At 45.0% G+C, this 10,025-nt stretch overlaps 1 protein-coding gene and 1 long non-coding RNA gene across 2 annotated transcripts in view; one reads left to right on the top strand and one right to left on the bottom strand.

Annotated features, from left to right (window-relative positions):
• Positions 1 to 3,194, top strand: part of CSTF3 (cleavage stimulation factor subunit 3) — a 75,998-nt gene extending 72,804 nt beyond the window's left edge. Inside the window, exon 21 of the mRNA XM_018567960.1 lies at positions 2,694 to 3,194. Within this exon, the coding sequence (XP_018423462.1) occupies positions 2,694 to 2,896 (203 nt within the window). The 3' untranslated portion in view covers positions 2,897 to 3,194. The remainder of the gene's footprint in view (positions 1 to 2,693) is intronic.
• Positions 1 to 3,564, bottom strand: part of LOC108796478 — a 13,154-nt gene extending 9,590 nt beyond the window's left edge. The window contains exon 1 of the long non-coding RNA XR_001941803.1: positions 3,288 to 3,564. This is a non-coding gene — a long non-coding RNA (uncharacterized LOC108796478). The remainder of the gene's footprint in view (positions 1 to 3,287) is intronic.
• Positions 3,565 to 10,025: the final 6,461 nt, after the last annotated feature.

The following is a 10,025-nucleotide window of genomic DNA, read 5'->3' as shown; positions in this document are numbered from 1 at the left end:
GGATCCATGGGGTGGGCTCTCCGTGACGGTCGTGTTGCAGATCGCTGACGACTTCTGCGACGTCTCAAGGGCCTCCCAGATCTGGCGGATGAGGATGAAGTAGAATCCAAGGAAGGAACCTCCAACCAATCTGGCAGCAGTAGGTCTTCGCATTCCAGAAAGACGTTCAATTCCGGCACCTGGCGAGGGTGAACCAGCCTGAAGAAGTGGTCCCCTCTACCAATTAGAAGTGAGAAGGGGAAACCCCACCTGTAGGTGATCCCTTTAACTTGCAGTAGATCAGTGAGGGGTTTCAAGAGACATCTGCGGTATAGGGTCTGGGGGCATACGTCAGGAAGGATCAGGACCTCCGCTCCATCAAAATCCACCGTCCCCTGTCTCCATGCTCTCCGCAGTATCTCCTCTTTGATGTTAAAAAAGTGTACTCTGCACAAGACGTCTCTGGGTCTGTTGGTATCAGCCCCCATAGGACCCAAGGACCTGAGTACTCGGTCTAGCTCAATCTGCTCCGTCGGGGGTCTGTCTAGTAAGGAAATGAATATGGCCGTGACCGCCCCTCTAAACTCAGGCCCCCCTGTGGCCTCTGGGATTCCCCGCAACCGCAAGTTGTTGCGGCGGTTACGGTTTTCTGAGTCCTCCAGCTGCATCTGGGCCATATGGGTCTGTTGGGGTAGAACGGAGGCCTCCAGGCATGCCACCCTGTTCTCCAGGGTCTTATCTGCATCCTCCAGCACCTCCAGTCTCCTCTCATTCCGCTCCACCCCCGCACGTACCTCCGCCAGGTCTGATCCGAGTGATGACGCCAGCTGATCGATCATCCCCTGCATGTCGGCCCGCGTCGGGAGAGCTGCTAGGAGAGACCGGAGCTCTGGGTCTACTCCTAGGCCCGGGCGGCCTAGCGGGGAGACGGGCGCCCACGTCCGTGGTGAGTGGACATCCGATCCAGTGCCAGGTGAGGAGAAGGTCGGGGATGGCGGCTGGAGTGGAAGCGTTGCCTCGTCTGAGATGCCGGAGGCGTCATGAGGAGAGGTTCGGGTATGTCCCGTCGGGGTGGAGTGTGCGTGTGTCCCGGGCTGTGCACACGGCTTAGGCCTCGAGTCCTGGGGGGACACATAAGCTTCCATCCTGGACTGCTTTTTTTGGCTCGTGGGGGCACGGGGTGTCTTCGGTGCCTTCCTGGTCCGCTTCATGGGTTAGTGGGGTGGGAGGGAGGAAGATCCACTGAAAAAATATCTCCCGGGTCTGCAGAGCTCTGGCAATTAGCTGCTGCTCGGCGCCATGTCCAGGCCACGCCCCCTAATTACACAGCTTTAAGCTGGAGTTGCTTTACTTATTACAGATGAGATTTAAAGCAAGTATATTTTAATACATAAATAATGTGATTTCCACGAACATTCACGAGTGGAGAATTGTTTCTATTTAAAACACATACAAATGGCTGGGTTTTCAGCAGAGAATCTTTGCGACAGTCAAATGTTTTGCTTTGTAAATGGAGACCCCTTAGTTTCAATATTTAGGCATTAGACAATTGACCCTCAAGTGACAGTAGTGTCAGGGAAAGGCATTTTCCTCCCCTGAGATGATGTGCATGGTCACATGTCCTAGTCACAGGAAGTAAAGGGAGATGGATTAATCTGCCCTTAGTAAAAATGGCCACTGTGAGCAGACAAGGGATGAAAAGAAAAATAAGGAATGCAAAGAATACAAAGCCGGCAATTATCTAGAAGTATGTGTTTGTAGATTGTCATTACTGAACATTTCCTAAGGTTCCTTTGTTGTTATTTTGAAGATGCGGGTAAAGTTCCTCTTTCGTTTTCAGTTTTTGTACTCATAGTTGTACTGCTAATGGCAAACTAAACTCATTAATTATTATATTATCAGGTGCACGCACATTAGCTGTTAATGTGTACTGAATAGTATACTGGACTTAGTTTTGGTGTGATCCCTGTCTTTCTTGACTTAGTTGTGTGTGGCATTTAGGAAGTTCATTAAAGTTGCACATACGCTTCTGAATGATCTGTTTTAAGTCGGCCATCCGATCGATTTAACACGATCTTAAGGTGTGAAAAATTGTGTTTGCACATACAGTATATGTGAATCCAATTGTAAAGAATAATGCAAAGGTCACGTTTTTCAGGCATAAGAATTTGGGTAACTCGCTACACTACAGGCTACATCATATTCAACAGAATTTACTATGCTAGGTTTTAATGAGAAATATCAAATAATTTTGTAGACTATGTGACTTGATCTTCCGGGTGCCAAACTTTGCATGTCCACTGTGGCATGCGTGTCTTAGTTTTCTGACCCCTGGTATATATTATGTATTTTCTGTTTACTTTTTCCTTCCCCTGACAGGTTATTTGAGTCAGCAGATATAATTCATTACCTATCGGTCTTATAGGGAGGAAGTATCGAGGCTGCAATTGCTGACCTCTTCCTGGTTGTACTGCTGATCCAGATATGCACTTTTTGAGCCACTCACCAGGGACAAGTATGTAGATTATTTCTAACATTAGTCTGATTTTCCAGATCTGCATATTTGTTTCAGGTCAGTGTCTTAGAAGTACTGAAGCCAGAGACAGCCAAGTGCCTAGAATCTTCAGGGGGAAGTCTGCAATGGCAGCCGCTTTATTTCCATTCTGTGGCAATCTGTAATTCTCAAATGATTAAAGTGAACTTTGCCTTTCTAGCTGTTGAAGAGGCGGTCAGAGTCATTACTGGGGGCCAGGCGGAACTAATGCAGGAGACCAACGGACCCATTGAAGTGAACACCCTGATCAACAAATCGCTCAAAAGGCCCAACGAGGACTCAGATGATGATGAAGAAAAGGGCGCCGTAGTGCCTCCCGTTCATGACATCTACAGAGCTCGACAGCAGAAGAGGATTCGGTGAAGCTGTGCACAATTCAGAAAGATGTCTGAAAGAGACAGACTTATCAACCAATGGTTTCCTTTGCCTCAAACCTACTGCTTTAAGGACAAGCATATTAACAGCACCTCGGAAATTAGGGGACATCGGTGCCTGTGAGGAGTAAAAACTCTTTCCTTCAGGAAGGACAAAGTCTTTCATTGTACATTATTCATGCTTGTTTTAATGTACAGAGAAGGCTCAATGAGGCTTCTGCATTTTATTTTCAAAAACTGGATGGCTTAAAACAGCAACTGTTTGTGTTTTTCTTTTTTTTAAAAAAACATCAGCTTTATTCCTAAAGGTAAGTCCGGCCTTGACTTGTTTTATTTGTGGCAGGGTACCAACACTTTTTTTAAACATTTGCAGCTCAGACTGTATTTACATTCCTGCGCACTAGTGGGCACTACAGCCTTTTGCCTTGGTTGGATTTTATTCGGATGAATCAGCTGCTATTTTAAAACAACACTGTAAGATAGAGAGGAGATATCACTATGATAACACTTCCTTCTGTACCACTTGAACCCCCTCCAAATTTGTGAAACCCACTGTTCATTGCCAGTTCCACTTTGTATTGTGCCAGTGTTGACTGTACTGCAATGCAGAGGAACACCGGGGAATTTCTTGACGAGACAAAATGGTTTAAAGTGTGAGTCCAGTTTTTTTTTTTTAACTGTTATTTGATTGCCTGCCAGGCAGCCGCAGGCTTTTTTTTTCCCCCCATACATTAAATAAAAGGAAATTGAATAAAACTGAATGTGAGAATTGATTTTGTAGTAGTGTTAAATGCTGGGGCACTTTTCACCCAAAAAAATGGGCTGAAAATCTCGGCTTATACTCGAGTATATACGGTAGCTATTTACATGTTATCTGGTACAGTACTGGCTACACTTCTCATACCCACACAAAGTGCCTTCTGTGTCTCCAATCCTCCAGCGCTAACTGGAGGAACGGACAGGGGAGGGGGTGGGTACAGCTGGCTCTGACTCTAGATAGGCAGAGCCAGCTGTCATTCATGCAGCTGGGTGGATCTCGACAGCATTGTCAGGATCCGTCCCGGCTGCGGCGCGATCAGTATACCGCTAACTGTAGCTTGCAATATACTGAGCTTTGGGTCACGGGAGAAGGTTAGTATATGTCCTCCCGTGACCCTTAAGAGAACTATGGGGAAAAACACTTACCCCATAGTTCTCTTATGGAAACGTCAATTTGTTGTTTTAAGGATAACTACTTGAATACAGTTGCTATATAATTCCACCCCCACCCCCCTCCTGGAGTGCAGCCTGCTTGATTAAAATACTTTCCTTCCTCCCTGTGTCAGCGATATTCACTGTGTGCATCCGTGCCTGGTTCTACAAAGCGTGCAATGGCCCTATCTATTCATATGGGTGAGATGTACTCAAGGCGGCCTTTAACCATCCAAAGTAGTATGACTCCCATAGGGCTGCAGCACACATGCAGTAAGCAGAGCACCAGATGGAGAGGCTGCAAAGCGTCAGGCAGGGTGACACCCGAAAATATTTCTAGAACGGTGAATAAGGCAAGAATTTGAATTAAGGTTGTTCTTTGGGAGTGGGTACAGTTGTCTTTTAAAGGTGCAGGCTCTTGGGCTGTCATCCCTATCCTCGCCTCCCTACTTTGTTAGTCGCTGACTTTATAAAAAATATTTTAAAAAATATGCAGCGCAGCAATTTTGCTAATTAATTTTGGATCATTGACTACTAAGTAGCAAAGCAATGGTAGCCCTTGAGGAGCTGATACACATTATTGAAAGGTATTTGTATAGTGTTATAAGACCAGTACATCTAAAGGGGGAACTTTACTGATCGGTGCATTCTGGGGGTCTGTCACCCGCTGATTTCTTGAATCTCTCAAGTAAAATCTTCCTGCCAGATTTCTCAACTTCCAACTCGAAACACTGCTTACACAACATGGATAAGTAGAGCTAGGTAAGTGATGACTGCAGTGTACTGCTTTCTTAATTTCCCAGTCAAAGGCTGGGGGCATGTTAGGGACCAAACTCTATTGGTTAAAATGTGAAGCAGGCCAATATAACAAAGACATGTTCGGTACACCTCTGCAATACATGCACATTTCTGCATGTTGTATCCCTTTAAAAACGCTGCAAGTACAGGAAAAATAACCTGCCAGAAATCCAGTGAGCGTCTAATTTCCTGTTTGGGCTGACAACACAGTGCTTTTGCTACTCTGAAATTGTAAGCCCTCCCTGCTGGACTACAGAACTCTGCCTATTCCCCAATCTATCTGTCCTCCCCAGTCCCTAGCCACATGCCTATGTTGATTTTTTTTCTCCCAGCAAAACTGCTGTCTTGACTTCCAGTAACCTACCCAGATACTGTGTGTATGAAAAGAGTTCTTGTAGGATGTAGTTCTGTGGGTCTGCCTACATTAATAGAAACTATGCTGCCAGCAGCTAGTATGAAAAGAGCTCTTGGAAGGTCAATCCAATCACAGGTAACCATTCATGGAAAGGTATTTCGGCTCTGTATTTAGCTGTATTCCTGGACTTTAGCTTTACATTGCTTGCAGTTCAGAAAACAGGAAGTGCACACATACCGATCATTCCTGTCATTATCATCAATCATTCCTGTACACACATGACTTGCAATGTTCTTATCTAGGAACAAGTCGCTGCATAGACATCGTGTGCTCAATGTACAATATGTGTCAAGGTGGAAGGTGATCTTCATTATCCTTTATCTATATCAGAATGAAAGGAAAAGATGAAATAAATCCGATTCAACAATATGAAACGTGAAAAGCTATTTCATATGTCTTTCTCACTAGGTGTCCCAGCTGCTTTGAAGGCATTTTGGTAGGACCTTAGATTCTCTATGACCTCTAGGCTTGATCTCTGCTGGCTGCACAGATCAGTGGTCATAACTTTCTATATCCCCTACATTTGCAGAAGGAGAAGAAATGATTACCTGCTCGATCACCTCCCGCTAATTATTATTATTATACAGGGTTTATATAGCGCCAACAGTTTGCGCAGCGCTTTACAATATAAGGAAGACATTACAGTCACAATACAATTCAAGACAAGATGGTAAAGAGGGCCCTGCCCCTGAGGGCTTACAATCTAAAAGGGAGGGAAGTGATACATGAGGAGGGAGCTGCGTGGGGATGAATTGTTTTAGAACGTGATGGTTGAGTGGTTAGGTTGAGGTGGGATAGGCTTCCCTGAAGAGATGAGTCTTTAGGGAACGCCTAAAGGCAGTCAAGGTGGGCGACAGACGGACAGGTTGGGGTAAAGAATTCCAGAGGATGGGAGAGACTCTAGAGAAGTCCTGGAGGCGAGCATGGAAGGAGTTGACAAGGGAGCTGGAAAGCAGGAGGTCTTGGGAAGAGTGGAGCCGACGGTTAGGGTGATACTTTGAGACAAGGTTTGAGATATATCCAGGGGCAGAGTTGTGGATGGCTTTGTAACTGATTGTTAATATTTTGAATTTTATCCTTTGGGCTATTGGAAGCCAGTGCAGGGATTGGCAGAAGGGGGATGCAGACACTGAGCAGTTGGTTAGGTGGATGAGTCTAGCAGCTGCATCCATGATAGACTGAAGGGGGGATAGCCTGTGTAGTGGAATGCCAGTGAGGAGGGAGTTGCAATAGTCAAGACGAGATATAACAAGCAAGTGGATGAGTCATTTTGCGGTTTCATTGATCAGGAAGGGGCGTATTTTGGAGATGTTACGAAGGTGAAGGCGGCAGGATTTGGATAGTGATTGGATGTGGGGAAGAAAGGTGAGGTCCGAGTCAAGGATGACACTTAATCGCTAATACTGAAGATCACTATAACAGGCCTGTTTTAGCAATTGGTGTTCTTGATGGTTGTAATATTAAATACAGAAAAGTAGGATTTGTTCATAGATCAGTTCAGTGTAATGGACAAATGTGGTACCAGAATCTAAATAGGCATCTTGGTCTGAAGAAATAGCACTTCACTGTTTGAGCTATAGATAAAGGTGATCAACGATTGCTTCACTAGGGGCAAGCTTTTAAAAGAATCTCTCAGTCCTTGCGACTGCTGGGGCACCAAGCTGACTGGGATCATTACTCATTCCTGTAGATTGTAAGCCCTCACAGGCGGGGCCCTCCTTACCATCTTGTCTTGAATTGTATTGTGATTGTAATGTCTTCCTTATATTGTAAAGCGCTGCGCACACTGTTGGTGCTATATAAACCCTGTATAATAATAATTTGCCAACGATCAGAGGCCGTGGCGTCACTAGCATCGGGCACCCATTTCACGTGCCCTGCTTCTGATGCTTGGGGTCCCGAGGCTGCAGACTGCTTACCATTTAATGTAATTGCTTTTCATTGCACAACGAGGGCAGGGGTGGCCTGCCCTGCCACCCCTGCCTGTCATATGTTTGCAGGAAATTCTCCTAGCAGTCCTTTGGGGAGTGCGGTGCTCCTGTTCCCAAGACTGACATATGTTTGTCTCTGGGAGGAATAGGCACCCAACAAATGGGCACTTCCACTGGTCTCAGAATTAGCGCCTGGGACTTGCCAGCATGTGACCATCAGCCTGCATGCTATGGAATTGCAGGCTGTCTGCCTTTGTCAAAGTTTACTTGTGTTAACTGATCAGTTACCAGTCGACACAGCTTCCCAGGAGGATTAAGACAAGCTTATTTTCACGAGAGGCAAACTAGGCAATTGTTTCCGGGTAGGGCAGCAAAAAACGCCTCCCCCAAAAAAGTGAGACTGACGGAGCCGGACTGGGGTGCACAGAATGGGGTGGCGTCTGCCTTATCATGCAAATTAGAGAGCCTACTTTGATAGCTGCCTGGTGGAGATGTGATCCAGGCGGCTTTGTGCAGGAGGTGGAGGAGAAGCAGCGGGCGGCTCGGGGCTGGGCATAGCATGCGATCTGACGGCGGGATGCCCCAGATGCTGGCTGGGGGGCGGCAATGTGTCCTGCTTTTACTGATGGCACTTCGGGCTGCTGGTAAGAGGAGCATCACGTTTGCAGGGAAAGAGACCCTGCACATCACATCATAGACCCCACACACACCACTATAGACCCTGCACAGCCCACCTGAGGCCCCGCACAGCCCACCTGCGATGCTGGCAGAAGTGATACAGCGTGTGCCTGATACTATTTAAACAGGCGCTCCCTGTATCAAGCTTCTGACAGGATAAGCAAGAGGCACAGTAGGCTTCCCCACTACGTTAATAGCGCAACCTGTCAGAAGCTAGGTACAGCATGCGCGCTGTATCCAGCAACTTACAGGTTACGCAAAATGTCTTAAACAGGAACGTGCGGGGCAAATTTAGATTTGGGGGGAGGGGGGTGCCCGAGTTTAGTCTTGACTAGGACATACACCACTGACTGTCAACCACATACACAGCGGGTGTTCTTTGGCCCCCAAAATTTGTTATCTTACCTTGAAATAAATCTATATCTGGATGATTAAATGACGTTTCAATCCCAGATTTTAGTAAAATGTAATTTTTAAAATCTTTCTAAACATTCAAGAGGCTCAAACAGCACACAGAGAAAAAAGTGCTTTATTCTGGATGGAATGTAGTGTGAGCACAAATAAGGGGACAGAGCAGTCATGCTTGGGCCCCCAGACCTCATCGGCCCAGGAACAGCTGTACTCTCCACATATTAATTCCCAAGATTCTATAGAACTTTTTTTTTTTTTTCAATTGCGATTTCCCATTAAAAACTTTATAGCAACAATACAAAACAATCTATAGTGTCACAGGCCTCGAGGGTGTCTCTTCTTCAGAATCAAAACTGTCTTAAATAGTTGTTGTTTTTTTAACACAAATATAAAAATATTTTAAAATAAATGTTAACTTTTAACAGCCTAAAATATGCCAAAAGGCATGTTTTCTTTTTTTCTTCTTTTGTATAGGTGTGAAGCTGTATTACGGTTTTATAATATATTCTCTACTCCATGATGCTGCACATGCTCAGTGGATAGGAGGGAACACAAAGACCATAGCCAACCACATAATGATAGCAAGGACATGCTGTGATGAGAGAGAGGTCTATAATGGAAATGTTTCCAGCTTGGTATGTTGGTGATTTACATTAATCAAGAATTAAAGGTAAATGCCACAACATTTTTGCTGCAGAATTAGACTAAATTAGGCAATTAAAGGAAGACACAGCTTGCTGTAAGCGCCACAATTAAAACATTTTCCAGTTAAGTGATAGTATTCAGTATACATATATGTAAATGGGATACATTCTTTATCATGTTTGCTTTATATATTTTACATATGAATAAACCAAACACGCAAATGATTTATGTTCGCTATTGGACAATTCACAATAGTTGCTCCTGTTTTATAGTTATTCTCTGGATTGCTATGTCACTCTTGCATAGTAACTATGGCCATACAGATACAGAAAAAAATCAGTAGAGTTTACAGCATGGTCTCATATCCTTTATAGCAGGGGTAGACTAACTTTGGCTCTCCAGCAGTGATGCAACTACAAATCCCATTAGGCACTGCAAGACTAGGGCAGAACACAGGCATGACTTCCGGAGGCCACAGCTGGAGGGGTGAAGTTTGCCTACTCCAGCGTTACAGGATTCAATCTGTACAGCAACAAGTTTTTCCTCCTTTGCAGCTATGATGCCTATTGAAACAGGGGCAAGAAGACACCTGCACAAGAGAGAAGAAGGGCACAGGCCTTTTAATAGCAAATGGCACACAAATTACTTAATGTGCAGCATCCACAGTAACGGAGACAGACTTGGGGAAGGAATTACTCTTGGCTCTACTGCTCGGCTGTTCCTGGTTTTTCTTTTTATTGTGGAAGAATGGATTCAATGATACAGACTTTTAGGCCCTCAGTAGCTATTTGTGTTTATGTGCAAAGTGGTGCAAGACACTGTGATCTAGGCTACTCTGCTCAATGAGTCTGTGGTGCTCCTCAAACCAGCTACAAAGGGTCCTAATGGTCTGTCCAATATATAAGAGCCCACAGGGCAGCTGAGACAATACATAACATACTCGCTAGAACAGTTAGAAAATACTGCTGTATTCTTTACCATCGCTACCAGGACAGGTTTTTTGCCCATAACTTTAGACCTGGGTGTGATACACATTATATATATATATA

This window comes from Nanorana parkeri, unplaced genomic scaffold (genome assembly GCF_000935625.1).
Source record: "Nanorana parkeri isolate BGI_ZX_2015 unplaced genomic scaffold, ASM93562v1 scaffold30, whole genome shotgun sequence".
NCBI lineage: Eukaryota > Metazoa > Chordata > Amphibia > Anura > Dicroglossidae > Nanorana > Nanorana parkeri.
The sequence above is the reverse complement of the archived record's forward strand: the minus strand, read 5'-3'. Positions and strand labels throughout refer to the sequence as shown.